At 35.6% G+C, this 19,792-nt stretch overlaps 1 protein-coding gene across 6 annotated transcripts in view; it reads left to right on the forward strand.

The window, feature by feature from the left end:
• shank3a (SH3 and multiple ankyrin repeat domains 3a) overlaps positions 1-19,792 on the forward strand; it is a 323,981-nt gene that overhangs the window by 161,115 nt on the left and 143,074 nt on the right. For 5 of the 6 annotated variants that reach the window (XR_007926184.1, XM_051870260.1, XM_051870263.1 and 2 more), the window contains 2 exons: positions 16,520-16,628; positions 19,458-19,609. Coding sequence is in view for 5 of the 6 variants with exons in the window: in XM_051870260.1 (XP_051726220.1) it covers positions 16,520-16,628; positions 19,458-19,609 (261 nt within the window). In the remaining variant the exon portion in view is untranslated. Of the gene's footprint in view, positions 1-14,708; positions 14,837-16,519; positions 16,629-19,457; positions 19,610-19,792 lie in introns of those variants that run through there. The other variant, XM_051870265.1, reaches the window with a different exon arrangement.

Genomic DNA, 19,792 nt, shown 5'->3' on the forward strand with positions numbered 1-19,792 from the left:
AAGAGCCAGTAATTGGAGCCATACATAACTGTAAATTACCAAGTCGTTGGTTGAGTTTTGTAGCCTTTTTGAAATCACATGATCAAGTCCCCTTTATTTATATAGCGCTTTATAGAATACAGATTGTTTCAAAACAACTTTACAGTGACAACAGAATCAATTATGCAAACTTAGCTGTAAAGCAGCTCTAAAAAGACAATAGATTAATAATTCAGCTGAAGTCAGTTCAGTGTTGATTCAGTTCAGATCAATAACTGTGTAAAGTTCATCAATTATGAAATTAGTTCAATTAAGCTATAAGCAGCTCTACAGAAGACAATAGTGTCATTATTCAGCTTTAGTCAGCTGATTCAATTCAGTTCAGTAACAGTGTCAATGTTGCAAAATTTGTCAGTTATGAAACAAGGTCGAATCAGCCATAAAGCAGCTCTGCAGAAAACAGTGTCATCATCCAGCTCAATTCAGTTCAAGTTTTGTTCTCATCTGATTGTGTCAGTACAGTCAAATCAATAATATTACTGAATATTAAGTGCACCATGCTCAGTCGGGGGGCAAGTTCTCCTCTGGCTAGTTGTGAATGAAAAAGCACAGGTTGTATTATGGGTAATGTAGTCATAATATAGTACACAACATTGAATTATAGTAATAGGTTAAGCATTCTTGTTGCTCAAACAGTAAAGCAGGCTGCTAGCAATGTTGATGGCATGGGTTTGATTCCCAGAGAATGCATGAACTGATAAAATGTTTGAAATATATTTCACTTTTCTTTTGAATAAAAGTGTCTACAAAATGCATAAATGTGAATGTAAATAGGTGGTATATACACTGTACCTGTAAAAATAAAGGCAACAATGGCTCCATAAAGAACCTTTAACAACCATAGAACGTGCTTTACATTCCACAAAAGGTTCTTTATAGAGGTGACAAGTTCTTTAGGTTTTTAAAAAAATTTTCATTATATTAAGGGCCCGTTTACACTAGTGCGTTTTCATTTTAAAACGTTGTTTTAAAATGAAAATGATCCTCATCTTGCATTTTCACAGCGTTTCAGAAATTATCTCTGTCTATACTACATGACTGAAAATGCATGTCACATGACCGTTCATGCACACTGGGCATGCACGTACAAGTGTATACAGTTGCCTCTTGCGCATGTAGGCAGCTGCAGTATTACATAATGCAGAGTTTAACTGCACAATGGCTGCTAAAAATGACAACAAAGCCAGCAAAGATTGCAGTTCAGTTTCCATGTTATAGTTTACACGGTCGTCAAGGATACGCAGAGTGAACGTGGGCAGCCATGCCATCGTTTTCAAAAGTCTTTGTTTTGGTCTGTTTATACTGAAACGCAACCCCGGCGTTTTCAAACTAAAACAGGGTCTGCAGCGTTTTCAAAAGTCTCCGTTTTCGTCGGCGTAGTGTAAACGACAGGCGTAACCGTAGCAAAACTTCACTGAAAGGTTCTTCGGGGAACCACACATGGTTCTTCTATGGCATTACTGTGAAAACCTTCTTTTGGAACCTTTATTTATAAAACCGTATGTTAAAAAATAAAAAATAAAAAATAAATCAAAGTTGTAAATAAAACGAGATTGGAGTACTTTTAACAAGGAAATACTTAATTTCATAACAATAATAATAATTTCAGTCTTTCTACTTCAAAATTTCACTTTTAATTCAATGTTACATGCCAATTCTTTGTAATTATTTGTTAGTGTTTCCTAGTAAATCCTACACTATTTTTGTTCAGTGTAGTTGCCCGTTAAGTAACAGGTGTGTGTATGTGTGGGAGGGGCTGGCGTGGTCATCCAGAGTGTGTGTGTCTCAGTGGTCAGTTAGTTGGTCAGCAGGGTTTCAGCAGCAGTATGTTGTGTGCTGTGGCAGAGCGCTGGGGATATCTAACAATATGCTGAGAGTAGAAAAAGAGAAAACCACCCGCTATCCAGCCATCGAGGTCAGAATGCCACATTTAAATCATTCTTTCTTAGTTTTTCTTGTAGTCGAACCTGCATATGCACCTGTTCAGAAAATAACAAGATTAGACATCACAAGCGACTTGAAAACACAGCTGATAGTGTCATAGAGGTTTTTCAGCGGCAGTAGTTTAATTAGCAGTAGTAGTTTATTGTGTGAGATTTGGCTACATGTGTTTAAGTGTGTCTGCTTCAGAAGTCATGCAGTCTCACTGGTAATATCTGTTGTTTTGGTTCTGGCTGCTGTTCTGGAATTCTTAAAGGGATAATTCACCCAAAAATCTGTCATTTACTCATCCTCATCTTTTTTTCAAACCTGCATGAAGGACAAATACTCTCAATAATGTGCTCTGTTCACACACTATTCCACTGAGCTACTTTTCTATTGTTTTTCCATGTAAACGCACTAGACGGACATGTTTGTCAGTTGCGCACAAGTTAAAAGTTCATCTTTTAAAAACTCATCTATAGTCCTTGCAGGTTTTTTTTCATTCCTCTGACCTGCGTCTTGTGTTTTTGAACCGTAAAAAACACGCTCTGTGTCAATAGCCCCTTAATGCGCCTTCTACTGTAAAAATCTGTAAGTGTAAAAGATATTCGAGAGCTGTGGCTGCAATTTCAGTGAAAAGTTTCATAAGTTTCAGTCTGTTCCTCACAAGTTGTTGTGTGGCTTCAGAAGACTTGAATATTGTGCTCAGGTAATATGTGCTACTTTTATTTTGTTTTGTTTTATGGTGTGTTTTTATGGGGATTGACTGGTCAATTTATGGTTTCATTGTATTGAGAAAAGCAAGGACATCATTAATCAAACATCTCCTTTTGTGTTCCATATGAGAAGGAAAGTCATACAAGTTTGAAATGGCATGAGTGAGTAAAGTATGTCATGATTTTAATTTTCAGGTGAATTATCATTTTAATATAAGTACAATATTGTGGTTATATAATTTGAGAGAGATTAGCCTCTAATGAGTCAAGAGACTTCAGATTTCTGAAAATATATTCTCACGTAGTTTATTAGAAAGCTAATCTAGCTTTCTAATAAGCCTGGCATTGTATAGTATGAATATTGTGATGAATCGCTTATGTTCTTCATTTGTAAGTCGCTTTGGATAAAAGTGCTTAATGAAGAAATGTAAATGCACATGTATAGTGTCATCAGGCTTTATGTTGTCAAGAAGTAAAATGCCAAGGTGTTTCTGTTCTTTTCTTTTTTTTATACATGAACTCTATCCTCCGCTAACTAAAATGTTTATCTCTGCTTTAGTGTGTTTGTCTGTTTGTGTGTGTCAGCACATGGCAGTATGCGGCTTCATATGTCACATGACCAACAGAGACAGACAAAGAGAACACAGCTCATGACAATAGCTTCAGTGACAGCAGCACACATACAGGTCACGTGTAGAATGCAGGATTTGAATGGGGCTGCTTTACTCCTACTCTCTCAGTATTTGTGCATGTATGGAATTGTTTCCATTGTTAACAAAACACTTTTTGTGAAAATGGCATCTTTGACCATCACTGCTGTATTTTTCTTAAGTGCACAGAAAAGGTTTTCACGCAACTATAAAGCATAAGAGACTTCTTTAAAAAAACATTTAATAATTTTTTTAGCGTGTATATAGAACAGAATAGAAACAATATATTGTACATGTCTTTACTGTCACTTTTGATCAACCTAATACGTTGTTGCTGAATAAAAGTATTTTAAAGGGGACCTATTATGCCCCTTTTTAAGAGATGTAAAATAAGTCTCTGATGTCCCCAGAGTGTGTATGTGAAGTTTTAGCTCAATTTAGCTAGAATTTTTTGTCCAGTGTATGTAAGATTAGTATTGACCAAGTTCAGAGGCTGTCATATATGTGAATCAACTTACTTTGTTGTGTATTTTCAACAGTTTCAATATGAAAAATAACTTTTATATTGATTTCAATGGATTAAATGCATTTTAATTGCATTTTGGGAAAAAAACGTGTCATGGATTTATTGCATTTTGGGGAAAAAAATAATCAGTTTTTATAATAAATCTTTGAAAATCAAAATCTGGATTTGAATTTATAATGTTATTATAACCTAAAGATGCTCTGTGAAAGTTTGAAACAGAAAATAGTGGTTTTCATCTTGCCACTTTCTTGGTAAAGAAAACACATTTTTACCCAAATTAATCAAAATGGATTTATAGCGTTTTGGAACTAAACTCTTCATATACAGGTGCTGGTCATATAATTAGAATATCATCAAAAAGTTGATTTATTTCACTAATTCCATTCAAAAAGTGAAACTTGTATATTATATTCATTCATTACATACAGACTGATATATTTCAAATGTTTATTTCTTTTAATTTTGATGATTATAACTGACAACTAAGGAAAATCCCAAATTCAGTATCTCAGAAAATTAGAATATTGTGAAAAGGTTCAATATTGAAGACACCTGGTGCCACACTCTAATCAGCTAATTAACTCAAAACACCTGCAAAGGCCTTTAAATGGTCTCTCAGTCTAGTTCTGTAGGCTACACAATCATGGGGAAGACTGCTGATTTGACAGTTGTCCAAAAGACGACCATTGACACCTTGCACAAGGAGGGCAAGACACAAAAGGTCATTGCAAAAGAGGCTGGCTGTTCACAGAGCTCTGTGTCCAAGCACATTAATAGAGAGGCGAAGGGAAGGAAAAGATGTGGTAGAAAAAAGTGTACAAGCAATAGGGATAACCGCACCCTGGAGAGGATTGTGAAACAAAACCCATTCAAAAATGTGGGGGAGATTCACAAAGAGTGGACTGCAGCTGGAGTCAGTGCTTCAAGAGCCACTACGCACAGACGTATGCAAGACATGGGTTTCAGCTGTCGCATTCCTTGTGTCAAGCCACTCTTGAACAACAGACAGCGTCAGAAGCGTCTCGCCTGGGCTAAAGACAAAAAGGACTGGACTGCTGCTGAGTGGTCCAAAGTTATGTTCTCTGATGAAAGTAAATTTTGCATTTCCTTTGGAAATCAGGGTCCCAGAGTCTGGAGGAAGAGAGGAGAGGCACACAATCCACGTTGCTTGAGGTCCAGTGTAAAGTTTCCACAGTCAGTGATGGTTTGGGGTGCCATGTCATCTGCTGGTGTTGGTCCACTGTGTTTTCTGAGGTCCAAGGTCAACGCAGCCGTATACCAGGAAGTTTTAGAGCACTTCATGCTTCCTGCTGCTGACCAACTTTATGGAGATGCAGATTTCATTTTCCAACAGGACTTGGCACCTGCACACAGTGCCAAAGCTACCAGTACCTGGTTTAAGGACCATGGTATACCTGTTCTTAATTGGCCAGCAAACTCACCTGACCTTAACCCCATAGAAAATCTATGGGGTATTGTGAAGAGGAAGATGCGATATGCCAGACCCAACAATGCAGAAGAGTTGAAGGCCACTATCAGAGCAACCTGGGCTCTTATAACACCTCAGCAGTGCCACAGACTGATCGACTCCATGCCACGCCGCATTGCTGCAGTAATTCAGGCAAAAGGAGCCCCAACTAAGTATTGAGTGCTGTACATGCTCATACTTTTCATGTTCATACTTTTCAGTTGGCCAAGATTTCTAAAAATCCTTTCTTTGTATTGGTCTTAAGTAATATTCTAATTTTCTGAGATACTGAATTTGGGATTTTCCTTAGTTGTCAGTTATAATCATCAAAATTAAAAGAAATAAACATTTGAAATATATCAGTCTGTGTGTAATGAATGAATATAATATACAAGTTTCACTTTTTGAATGGAATTAGTGAAATAAATCAACTTTTTGATGATATTCTAATTATATGACCAGCGCCTGTATATATATATAATTTTTTTTTTTTGGTGTAAAAATGCTCAAAGTTTTCTGTTATGGAAAATGTCCCAATTTCAGATAGCAAAGTAAACGTGTGAGAGACTCAGTGAGTGTAAAGCTCGTTACAGCAGCAGAACATGAGCTGTTAAGGTGAGTGATGTGTTGCCGGTAGGTAACCCTGGCAACACGACTCATCTTTTGAAAATTAAGAGGAGCTAAATTATGGTCATGAATCAGGAATGTCTCTGCACATGTGTGTAGCACACTACACTACATACACACACACACACAGAGAGAGAGAGAGAGAGGGAGAGAGAGAGCCATGAAATCTGCCTAATACAACCGATGCATCACATTTTTTTCCATGAGGAGTTAATATAATATGTAGTTTATTTATGAATCTGGCTGTTTAACGGCCCAAAGGAACACACACAACACAATAAACCAATTAAGGTTACGCACACACATTCACACTGCTTCTCTAAACTATCTGTAATACATGTGTGACCTTACACACATCAAACGTAGGAATTTTTCAGGTAATTTGGTGTGGTGTATTAGCAATTTTGTCTAAATGTCAGTGAATGTTTTATCATAACAGTAAACAGTTAGATAACAAATGTGATTGTCATGCACATAATTTCATGTCATTGTGTGCACTACCATTCAAAGTTTGGGGTCATTAAGATTTTTTTGTTTTGTTTTGTTTTTTTTCAGAGAAATGAATACTTTTATTCAATAATGAATACATTGATGAAACGTGGCAATAAAGACTTTTTTACATTGTTACAAAAAAAGTTCTATTTCACATAAATGCTGTTTAAATAAATTCTATCCTTGTTATTTGCTTTTCCTGTCCTTTCCATCCTTCATTACTCCCTCTCCTCATGCTTTCCATTTACCATTTTCTTTCACTTCTTGTCTCCCTCATGCATGGCTCTATCATGTTCCTGCATATTTCATACCGACACACATTTAAACCCCAAAACAGTGGGCTAGAGTCTTAAATAATATACAATAAACCTCTGCCTTAAAATGGCCTCTTTTCCTATGATAGCAGGGTTTATAGAGAGGGAGTGTAGCTATGAATATGACTTCTTTGGCCAGAATGGTTGCAGCCCTGTTCTGTATGGGTCACTTAGTTTAGTGGTGTGGCAAAAATTGCCCTGCAGACACTGACACTGCCCTAACCCAGATTCAATGGTAAGCAAAGTACAACACACAGCCGGGCTCTGGGGGAAGGGAACTACATCTGTATGCTCCAGCATAACTATAAGCATTCATGTTTTGCAATAATGCACTATGAGTCTTCACTGACTAGTGACATGAATATAGTACATTTGGTTTGGGATGGCGCTTTTAGTACAAAACCCTGTGCCATTAATCAATTTCTGCACTGGAATTTTTTTTTTTTTTTTTTTTTTTTGATGTGCAGATATTGGTTTGGAAAGATGATGTTTGCTAATAGTTGCTTTGTTTATTTGTTTGTTTGTGCAGCTGAGTGCATCAGTCTAGGTCGGGTTCATTTTCACTACAGAAAAGTGGATTTTACTATGAGCTCTGAGGTTATTAATCAATGATTAATATTTCAACTTCATTAATAAGTTTGTGTGTGTGTGTGTGTGTGTGTATATATATATATATATATATATATATATATATAGGGCAGTCAAGCAATTAAAGAGGGCTGTCAAGCAATTAAAATTTTTAATCTAATTAATTGCTTGATGTGGTGATTACTTAATCGCATTAATCTCATTCAAATTTGGCTGAGAAATTACTTCCAAAAGATAATTTAAAGTCATTATTGTGTAAAGCATCAAATAGGCATTACAAAAAGTAGCTTCAGCAAGAATTATTTGATTTGATTCAACAGAATTTATTACACATACTCATTTGGACCATGAGGGTGCGTAAATGTTGACTGAATTTTAATTTTTTGGGTGAACTATTCCTTTAACGTTTTTGTTATTACTATGGAAATATGACAATATTTTTTAATGAAATTATACTCTAGCCTAAATAAGAAACTAAAACTGCCAGTAGGTGGCTGTAAATGTCTTAATGATTAAGTCATTGAGTCATTCATTCATTCGATACATTCGAATGGCTGATTCATTCAGAAGTCAAGTAAATGGTTCTCTTTATGAATGGATCATTAGGCTTGTTGGACTTGAAGTGGTGCTGCATATATATATATATATATATATATATATATATATATTCACTACACACACACACACACACACACATATATATGACATAAAAGTGCCGCGAGAGTGATTAGAGAGCAGGCGGCTCAGTATGATTTTAAATCTCTCTCGTGGTACTTTGCTCGTGTGATATAGCTTAACTATATCATATGATGTAAATATGAGACATATTTACACTCAAACAGGGGAATTTTTGCCCCATGTCTTGAAGTTTTGGGTCCATCTAACTGCATTCTATTGGCCCCATTACGCAGTGAGTTATTGCTCTGCATCATATTCGTCATCAATCAACTGTATGAAATGTCAGATGACCTACGTAGGTTTGGGGCGGGGCAAGGGCGTTAAGTGCGTTTATAATTTTAACACGTTATTTTTCACTGTAATTAATTTATCTAATTAACACGTTAAATTGACAGCCCTAATATATATATATACACACACATAGAGTGAGTGAGAGAAACATATATCGACTTTTAAGACTTTTTTATTCTTATACTCAGTGACCATCAATCAATAGTCTTATATTGTACAGTTTTTCATTTGATTGTATCATTTGCGGTGCTTCATGCTTCACTGTTACGCTTTATAAGAGAATTATTAGACGTCTCATGTTATATCAGTCAAAAAACCCCAAAAAAACAGTCAGTTTCAGAAAGTAACAAAAGATCCTATTCATTTTCTCTATATAGAATTTCATTTTTTAAGCAATGTTTGGACCTTTTCAACAATCTTCCGAGGAAACATTTGAGGAAACATTCCAAGGAAACACAGATTTTTTAATCGTTTCTTGGTAGTCAATGTGATTTAATTACCCTTCGTTTAATATCTTCTGCTGGTTTGTCCCTTCGCTTTTGGCATTAGCATCCTTCTGTCAGACTTCTTGACTAATGGCTCCCCTTAAGATGATCAGGTTAAGTTCTCAGCATTCTTCCATTTGCAGTCATTTTATAACACACAATTATATTCACTTCACGGATAAACAATCTAATTTCTATTCCCTGTGTTAATGTACATAATCCTTTAATTATGAAATGAGCCTCTTGTTAAATTGTTGATGTTCTCATTTATTGGAGTGAAGATTGTGTCACTTATTTTATACGTTTGGTATAATCATATCATAGAAGCAATAGCTGTTTTGATTACTTTTATGGAAATTTACCAATTTGCCAATTATTTGACAATAATATTTTTATGGCACCATTGATTATTCATGCTTAATAATCTGATTATTATTATTATTATTATTATTATTTGTCAATTATTTTATATATTATTTATTTATTTATTAACCAAATTTAGTTTGTATTTAAGATGATACTTTAATTTTGCTATTGATTTATGATGGAATTGTCATATTTAAGTTAACATACACTGGCATCACATTATTCAAGTGAAGTGATTTTCTTTGATTTTTGAGCGTTGACTTTCCAAGTTGAGTTGTGAATTAAAGAATGATGACAGAAGCAGATTGGTATTTATCATAATGAGCTGTAATTATGAATGTTGACTATATAGTTTAGTTTACTACATTATGTTTACTGTTGATGAAGAATAGCAATAATGCTTGCCAAAAATGCTTGGCTCTTCGTTTTGTTGCAATAGTGCTAAAATAAGAAGAGTTACAAAGGAGAGAAGAAATATGAAATTGCAGAGCACATCTGTTTTATTGTGTTTATAGACCTCTCCATCATGCATTACATCGTAATAATAATTTTCAAACTCATGAGTAGGAACTGACTTGGAAGACTCTTCAAAACAAAGATAAAAAAGGATCTTTATTGTTTTTTTGTTGTACATTATAGGTTCTTCAAAGAATACTCTTCTTATCAACCATTTGTTCTTAAGAATTTAAAAAGTTCTTAATGTTACTTTATTGGTTCTTACTGTTTTGAGATATCATGTGTTAACAGACAAAATCAAAGCCCTTTAAGTTCTTTAAAGCACCTTTAGACAAATGGTTTTCTAATGTTACAGAAGATTTCTATTTCGCAATAAATGCTGTTCTTTTGAACTTCCTATTTATCAAAGAATCAATCATGAAAAAATGTATATCAGTTTCCACAAAAGTATTAATTAGCACAACTGTTTAAACATTGAAATAATAAGAAATATTGGTAACACTTTACTTAAAGCCTTTATGTATAATGCCTTATAAAGGTATTCATAATGTACGTTATAATGCATCATATCTTTTCATAAATAACCAAAGTTAAAATGCATTATAATATTTGCAGATTCCTTGTTAAATCTAAAACTGATTGTTTGTTGTGTTTTAATGCATTATACTTTCTAAAGGCTTAACATAAGTATTATAATTTATTAACTGTGGTTACAATTATTCATGAGACTATACAATGCATAATGCAAAATACTTTTATAATGCATTATACATAAAGCTTTAAGTAAAGTGTTACTGAAATATTTCTTGAGCACCAAATCAGCACATTAGCATGATTTCTGAAGGATCATGTGACACTAAAGATTGGAGTAATAATGCTGAAAATTCAGTTTTGCCATCACAGGAATAAATTACACTTTAAAATATAATATAGAGCAGTTATTTCAAATTGTAATCATTTTTCACAATATTGCAGCCTTGCTGAGCAGAAACTTCTTCAAAAACATAAAAAAAAAAAAATGTACGGAACCCAAACTTTTGCATGGTAGTGTATATTTTGGCTTAATTCAGTCTTTATTGAGTCTTACATTTTATATAGACCTTATGCGCCAGAGAAACAAGTGCTTAGCCATCTTTAGAATTTTGTGTTTGAATTTCCATTCTTGCGGTAGCTCTGTATATTTCTATGGCATCGCTGTCGAAAGGTAATTGGCTTTGTGAAGTGGATTGACTTACTGTAAAATTAAAGGGTTAGTTCACCCAAAAATGAAAATTCTGTCATTAATTACTCACCCTCATGTCGATATGGCAGTTTGATACGTGCTCCAAACCACTGATTCGAAACAAAAGATTTGTAAAGCTTCAAAGCTTCATGAAGCAGTGTTTTGAAATCGCCCATCACTAGATATTGTTGAATAAAGTCGTTATTTTGTTTTTTTTGGCGCACAAAGGTTGAACCACTGTAGTCACATGAACTGTTTTAAATACGTCTTTAGTAGCTTTCTGGGCATTGAAAGTGTTAATATTGTCTTGCTGTCAATGCAGGCCTCACTGAGCCATCGGATTTCATCAAAAATATCTTAATTTGTGTTCCGAAGTTGAACAAAGGTCTTACGGTGTAGAACGACATGAGGGTGAGAACTTAATGACAGAATTTTTATTTTTGGGTGAACTAACCCTTTAACAAAAGTTCTCATGAGCATTGTAATGTTTGAAGCGAATGTCATAACAAATATCAGTAGATCGGGAAGATTTTAAAACGAGCAGTTCGTTCATTATTATGTAAGATCTTACATTCATGCTGTGGAAATACAAACCGAAAGACAGAACACAACGAGCTCAGTGCTGAAAAGGGGCGGGGCTACATAAGGTCTATATGAATATCATACTGCTCTTGCTTTGCACTGGCTGAAGCAGTAATAGAAATGCCCTCATGTGGTTGTCAACACCAGTCTCTCTCATATTACTCACAGTCCTGCGTTCTCTTCAGATCTGAACTCTGAGCTCATCAGCTCCTGCCTGAGGGATGGTGTCGTCCACATTCTCTGAATGCCAGCATGTGGCCGGGCATTATAAAGCCTGAATGGGTGAGATTCCAATTTTGAAATGATGCCATGGCTTGGATGGTGATCCTCACATCTGGAGATCATCTCTGTGCTTCCATCCAGTCCAGAATCCAGAAGAGCCAGTGTCAGAACCAGTCCAGTCCAGTTCTGACAACGGCACAGATAAATCCATATAGATGGGCATAAAAAAAAAATGGTCAGAACAATAGCTTGGCATTTATGTTCTCAGTCTATTGTTGCTTTTTGATTCCATCCATTTGGGTTGCAGGTTATCGTAATTGGTGTTTACAATGTAATGTCTGTTTGTTATATCAAAAAACCCTGTAAATTGCTTGTAAATTCACTCCTTGTAGGCATGACAGAACCACTAAATTTATTGTTTTCAGAGACAGTAATGCTACAACATTCTTTCCAATGACCTCTGTATCTATAAGTAGATGTAGGCAATGAAAAAGATGGACGATGGGAATTTTTGAGCACTTGAGTTAAATGATGCCCACTTCCCCTTTTTGAGTGCAGTTGCAATCACATCGATGTTTGTTTGTTCTGTAATTGTCCTGAAATGCTAACCAATAGGTTCATTTTGCAGTCTTGAAACGTTCATTGATTTTACAGTTTTGCCTCTTGTTGCTCGTAAAAATGTTTCTTTGTATTTTACTCGAGGGCTGTTGTTATTACAGATTCCAGTCTGAAGTATTTCATCATTTCATTGTGTTACACTCGACAATATTCTTCTACATACGGCAGAAGTTGCTTTGTTGATTCAATAGAGCTGCTGTGAAGGTGTGTATGTGTGTCTGTTTTTTTTCCAGGCTTTCGTTAGCAGTAGATAGCCCATATACTGTACATCAGATCTGTTTTAGTAATTGATCTGTCCAGCCTGGCCTAGGACTCTCCAGAGATGACTGCTTGATTGCATGTTGGATATGCATTTGTATATCAACTTGCATCACCCACAACAAGCATCTGAGTTCAATTGTTGTGTCCCAAATTATGAAATATACACTGTATACACATTATACACACATATAGTCAGTGCTCGGGAAAGTTACTTTTAAAGGTAATGCATTACAATATTGTGTTACCCCCTAAAAATGAACTTGCATTACTTTTTCTCACTTGGGCTGGACTTGCTTGGTTTATATATATATATACAGGGTTGGGGAGTAACGGAATACATGTAACGGCATTACGTAATCAGTATTTAGTAGTGAGGACATTTCACAAATGGACTTATTGCACAGGTGGCAACCTATCACGGTACCACACTTAAATTCACTGAGCTCCTGAGAGCGACCCATTCTTTCACAAATGTTTGTAGAAGCAGTCTGCATGCCTAGGTGCTTGATTTTATACACTTGTGGCCATGGAAGTGATTGGAACACCTGAATTCAATGATTTGGAGGGGTGTCCAATACTTTTGGCAATAAAGTGTGCGTGTTTGTGTGTATATATATATATATATATATATATATATATAATTAGGCAGCAAGTTCCCCAGATCTCATTCCAGTCAAGCATTTGTGGTATATACAAGAGCAGTATGATATAGTATATACTGTATATTTATATATGAAAGTTCTGTTTTTGGCAAATGTAAAGTTCCTTTTACACCAGAAGTGAAATGAATAAGCCTCAGGCTGAAGGAAATGCAAATTTACACCTGTACAGTAGAGTGCACAGCTCATACAAGCCTTTCAGCTGTGCTGTCATTCTGGATTGCAGAAAAATAGGAGAAGAAAGTTCAACACTCTTATTTCAGCAATAAAAACAAAAAGTGTGTTTTGCTTATTGGTATGGTTGAATTGGCTCATCAAAGGTCAGCAACAAAGACATTGGTTAAAGTGAGATTAAATACATAACTACATTCTATTTGTGTAATTTAACATATTGAATTATTGCGAAATATTCTGAGTTTGCATTTAACTATTTTTATTCATTTTGAGGAATGAATCTGAATCTGTTTTTGTGCAAGTCAGATGAGTAAATATGTGCTTACATTTAGTCTAGAACTACAATAACCATCATGTTTACATACAACACCTCTGCACTTACGATTTTTCTCAACATGGGGACAGGAGATGTGTCAGTCAATACATGGGAAAACAAAGTAACTTGCATTACTTACTTGGAAAAAGTAACTCAGATATTTTGTTGTGAATTTAAAAGTAATGTTACTTTACTAGTTACTTAAAAATGCAATCTGATCATGTAACTCCCCAACACTGCTTATAGTGTATGAATTATAGTGCTCAATCAACAGCAATTACCACAAAAAATAAATAATGTCTATATTATTTCAGCTGTAAAATTTATTCTGGACTATTTTATGATCATTTCAGGGTTTTAGGCGTCATGTTGTCCTGGCAACTTAACACATAAAAGGTTAGCGAGTAATTTCTTTTGTTTCTGTACACTAGCTGTTTGGCATGAAAGGCAACATGTACAGTTGCGCTCATAACTCCAATCAGGCCACAAGTTACTACCCAAAATTCCCAATACAACCATCACATGATTATTGAGTTTTTATGCTCCATTATTGCTAGTAAAAACAAACCCACCATGCAACATCGCAGGCTTGTAATTTTCATTATCCATAATATTGTTGAACCACCGTTGAGATCCATCCAGCTAACATAATTGAGTCAGATTTTAGTGCAAGAGAGGCAGTATTTGTACTGAAAAACTGTGGAAATATTATTCAGTATGTGGGGAAAATAAGAGAAAGACAGAGAAACCAAGGGCTGTAATATTATGATTTGTTCTTCTCATAGTTGAAAAGCTGTTTGGTTTTCCACCATCCAATGAGATTACCCGCATCAAATAACCACTAGAGGTTTTACGCTCGATTCGCACACAAACACACAACAGTCTCTCTCTCTCTCTATCTCTCTCTTTGCCAAAAATTCTTTTGTATCCCATCTCCATAACAACAGCCTGAGTGGCTGAGAGCGAGAGAGGACAGAGAGAGTGAGTTTCTAATATTCACCGCATGGAAAGGCGGAGCTGCGGAGAGCATGTGTGAGTGTGTGTGTGTGTGAGAGACAGAGATGCTCAGATGGTAGTGTGCCGGGGTGGAATCAGGGCGGTGTGATGACTTGATGCACATCAGAGTAGATGAAGACGCAGGAGATCAGCTAACGCCACACATGGTGAGAAACCCACGCCTTTTACATGCATTTGGCAGGGGACAGGTGTGTGTGTGTGTGTGTGTGTGTGTGTGTGTGTGTGTGTGTGTGTGTGTGTGTGTGTGTGTGTGTGTGTGTGCACTTGTGAGAGTGTGTGTTTGGCCGGCCTCGATCTTCTGAGGGTTTTATGTAACAGGCTGCAAGACCAGAGATAGTAAGATAGAGCTATACACCACTGTCATACTGTTGCGCTCAGCAGCATGTGCTGGACTTCTGAAATCAGGAGACAAAGTCTCTGTGTTCTCTTTTTTAGTCTAAGACTAAAAATATTCTTTTTAAATGCATTTTGCATTATTACGCTATGAACAAGAAACCAATACTAGAATAGTTTGTATGTTTAAATGAACATACTGTTTATTAAACCTACATCAAAGTCAATTTTATGATAGTCTTTAAACATTACTTTGCTTAAATATAACTGCAGTAATGGCTAAATTATTATTAATAGGCACCCTCAAGTCAGTAAAAACTGACATATCAATTCAAGTTAATTTAGATTAATTTGTAACCGAAGTGACTTTGTCAGAGTGGGTAAGTTGTTTACTCTGTAATTAGTCCATCTATTTCCACTAGTTTGACTCCTTCAGACCGGCTCTGTGGAATAGATGTGAACAGGTATTATTGTATTGAATAGGCAGGTGTTATTATTATTATTATTATTATTATTATTACTATTGTTGATGTATTGTGTGTAATCAGCCAATCACAGTGACTTGGAGGCACTGCTTCCTCTCTCGTGACTTTTTGTTTGTGTTTTTCCGTTTATTTCACCACATTCATGTCTGTGGAGCACAAAAGGATGAAAGATGTCCAAATATTTTCTGTCCATATATTGAAAGTCATTGGTGTCCAGTGTTTTAAAATATCTTATTTTGTGTTCCACAGAAGAAAGTCATACAGGCTTTCATTTTAAGATGAGGTATCCCTTTTATTTTTCCATAAAAAATGTGTTTTTTGAACCGTAAAGTTTAAATTGTCTATTAAGCAGTCTTGTGGTTATTTTGCCTCAGACTTTTTTTTTTTTTTTTTTTTTTTGATAAACTGAGGGACGAGTCGAAATTATTTTTAAATTATGTGTTTGTTTTAATTATTAGTTTGATACAGCCACAGATTTTACGATGGAGTATCTGTAAGAAACTCTTGGCTAGAAGATCTCTCTAATGATACTTTTTAGCCAATTCCTTCCTTTAAGCATATATATATATACACTCATGTTGTATTCGTTCTTACATAATAAGGGTTTGTGTGACAAGTCACGAAAAGACACTATGAAGCTTATAGGAAAATTTTTTGGGTGAAAGAAATGAGCCGTAGCTACAGTAATATTTGATTTTCTCTTTCAAGTAGAACTCAGTCTTGTTGAAATGTTGTTCAGTGCATTTTGAAATCTTATGTTATATGATTTTAAACAACGGATTATGGATCAGGAATGTTGCATCAACAGATGTTCTAATGTATTTATTAAGACTTCTGTCTGTATGTCTCCGAAAGCTAAAATTAAGTCATTTCTGTGGAGTACTGTGGAGCTTTATTCCATCTCTGTTTCTTCCGCTTGGGAAAACTCGCCTGTTTTTGCTTTTATCCTTCTTTTGCATTATTCAACTTGCCTCACATCTCTCTCCCTCTCTTTTCCTCTCATTCCCTCAGGCTAACTTGAAAAAGTTTATGGAATATGTTCAGCAAAGGAACGTTGAGAAGGTATCAAAGTTTCTGGAGAAAGGTCTTGACCCAAACTTCCATGACCCAGAGACCGGAGGTAAGTGACACCACCTTTACTCAAAAGTCCAGATTAATTAACAACTTTCAAATAGCCTACCTATTTTTGTGTGTGTTTATTTTCTTGTATATATGGTTTATGAGGACACAAATGTGTTTAATGAAATGGGTATTACAACTTAAACATGGCTTAAAAGACATGCTAAACTGATTTTTTTTTTTTTTTTGAGAATTTGAAAATGCCAAAAGTTTTCTGTGCTGGGTAGGTTTATGGGTAGGGTTAGTGTAAGGGGATAAAATATACAGTTTGTACAGTGTAAAAAGCATTACGCCTGTGTCCCCATAAACCACACATACGTGTGTGTGTGTGTGTGTGTGTGTGTGTGTGTGTGTGTGTGTGTGTCTGAGCGTATGTTGACTTTGCTCAGTACTGTTAAATTGGTGCCATGACCCGATCTCTTAGTGTTTATCTCTTGGCTCTGGGTCAGCCAACAGCTGAATTTGAACTGAACAGTGGCTCTCCATTTCAACTGTATTTCAGTAATTCTTCAGTTAGATGATTTTTTTGGTCCCCTTGAAAGTTGTTAGTAATGTTGTTAAAAAAAAAAAGTGAAAAAGTTTGTTTCAATTCATTTAATATTTATGTGTACATTTTAGTTTTTAGATTTTTTTTTTTATATATACTCTCCCCAATATGACTTTCGTTCCTATCATGGCAGGCATAAAAAACACTTTGTTCTTGGTTTGGTTGAAATGAGATGTAACAGGAAACAGAAATTATAATAAGAAATTGATTTATTATTGTTGTTGTTGTTATATTAGTAATAACAATAATAACAATAGTAATAATAATAATAACATATTTTGGATTTTTGTGTCATAATCTGAGAGTAGCTTTATTAGCATTTTTACTTCAATTAATTAATTACTAATTTTCATTTATTTTAGGTTAATTGAAGGCTAGTATTAACATGTATTAACATGTTTTATTGAGCTACTCCAAAAAAAAAAAAAGTATTGGCATCACACATCATATCAAAAATGTAATCCATCACACATTATTTGGCAAAATCCACTTGAAGGTTGATCAAGACCAAAATCAGATCTCATTCCAGAAATGTGATAAATGTTTTAAAGGCACAACATGTAAGATATTTGGATTAAAATAGCCAAAAACCACTAGAACAGTGTTATATATTTTGTTGACTTGTGTACTTACATTATCCCAGATGTTTCCAAGAATGTTTAAATCCAGAAAAAAAAATAGCAATTTCAACCAGGACACGGACCGTGTCCGTGCGTCGCCTATCAATGACATCATACCTGCGTTATCCGCGATTTCCAGTTTTATTTAATAGAAACCATGGAAACACCAAAGATGCTTTAATATATTATATGTTTTATTAGACAAGGGAACAACTGTTTGGATACATTTATAGACAGAAATCTAATCATCGTTATATAACTCAACACGTTTAGTCTTATTGTTTGAATCTCGTTTTCTTGATTATATTAATATGATTTTCTAATTTCGATCTAGCTTACTGCAGTGTGCAACAAGTGTCTCATAGCAGCCGCCAAGCGAACGCACAGAGTAATGTTATAACATCATTTTCAACACACTCAAATGTATCTAATATGATAAAGAGTGCTGCGTTACCCCACATATGCTTGACCGGAAGAAGTGGAAGTGGCAAATGTGGCATAATAAAAGTTCCGCTGCTCTCGAGCCATGTGTCGCTCTCATCTCTCATTAGCAATCGCTCCAGCCGCCTCGTTTCTGCTCGCACAGCACTCGGCCCTGCTCAGCTTCATAGTACAGTAACATTAATATTCTCATCCATAAACATGATTTCTGCCCGAGTCCCGTCCCGATTCTTTTCCCCTGGCTGTGAGGTGAAGACGACATCTCCCATGATTGCACGCTTAATCTCTGCGTCATCAAGCTACGCCTTTGTTTTGAATAGGCGACCTCTACGGCAAAAAAATACATATTGTGCCTTTAAGTTAACATAAATAAAACATAGTTTAAAGATCCATTGTTCAAGTGGTTAGAAGTGCCCCTACTTGAAAAATCACCCATTTACTCACCATATTTTGAGCATTAAATGTCAGCTGTTGGTCTCCATGGTCTCATTGAAAACTTAAACATTGAGAAGTTAAATATCCTCATTTCAGTTTTCAATTAGAGTGAAAGAAAGAGAAAGATTGTTCTGCATGAATGACTATGGTGTAATCAAGTTTGACCTCTCCCAGTGCATGCTGGGAAGATAAGATCACCTTCTATGCAAATTCCCTCATACTTATTCAGATTTATTCATGCGTTTGTTTGGAACTGGTTAGGACTGACCTCTGGCCACGTTGATGGACAGAAATGGAAGTGTTTGTGTTTGTATACACGCGTGTATTGTTACAGATAGAGCAGCAGTGACCTCTAGGTTGTGCAGCATTTCAAAATCGGTGTAAAGCTGTCTGGAGACAGAAGCCGAACAATTTAACCACAGTTCATGTATCCTTGACCTTTGCCAGAAAGGAAGAGACCGGAAGAGAAAGATAGATTCAAGACTTAAAAGGACAGTTCACCCAAAAATGAAAATTCTTATGTTGTCATGTTGGCCCAAACCTGTCACTTTCTTTTGTGGAAAACATCACACAAACCATTTTCTTTTTATGGCCATCAACCTCCAAAAAGTACCATTATTTAAAGAAAATAAATCATGACAGTCAAAGAGCAGCATGAAAATTCTTCGAAACGTCTCCTTTTGTATTTCACAGGTTAGCAAGTTACATACTTTACAAAGTTACAAAACTCCTTTAAAATTGAGCACATATGCACCAAAAAAGTCAACAGTTGCTTCTGTGTGTGCAGAATGTCCGTTGACGATGGCGTCGCAGCTGGAAGGCTGTGCAGAGCTCATAAAGGTTCTGAAAAATGGAGGAGCTCACCTGGATTTCAGGACCAGAGACGGCATAACTGCCCTTCACAAAGCAGTCCGCACCAAGAACCACACGGCACTTATTGTGAGTAACACACACACACTTGTCCTGCCGACGATGGGAGGGAACATGGGGTTCTCAAACATACTTGAAAGAGAGATCAGAGGTGCGTGTGTCTGTCCAGACATGAGTCATAGAGTGGCACAAAGATGAAAAGCGTTCATTGACAGCAGGCTGTATAAAAGCTTGCTGTGTTTTATAATGATC

Source organism: Ctenopharyngodon idella, chromosome 18 (genome assembly GCF_019924925.1).
Source record: "Ctenopharyngodon idella isolate HZGC_01 chromosome 18, HZGC01, whole genome shotgun sequence".
Lineage (NCBI taxonomy): Eukaryota > Metazoa > Chordata > Actinopteri > Cypriniformes > Xenocyprididae > Ctenopharyngodon > Ctenopharyngodon idella.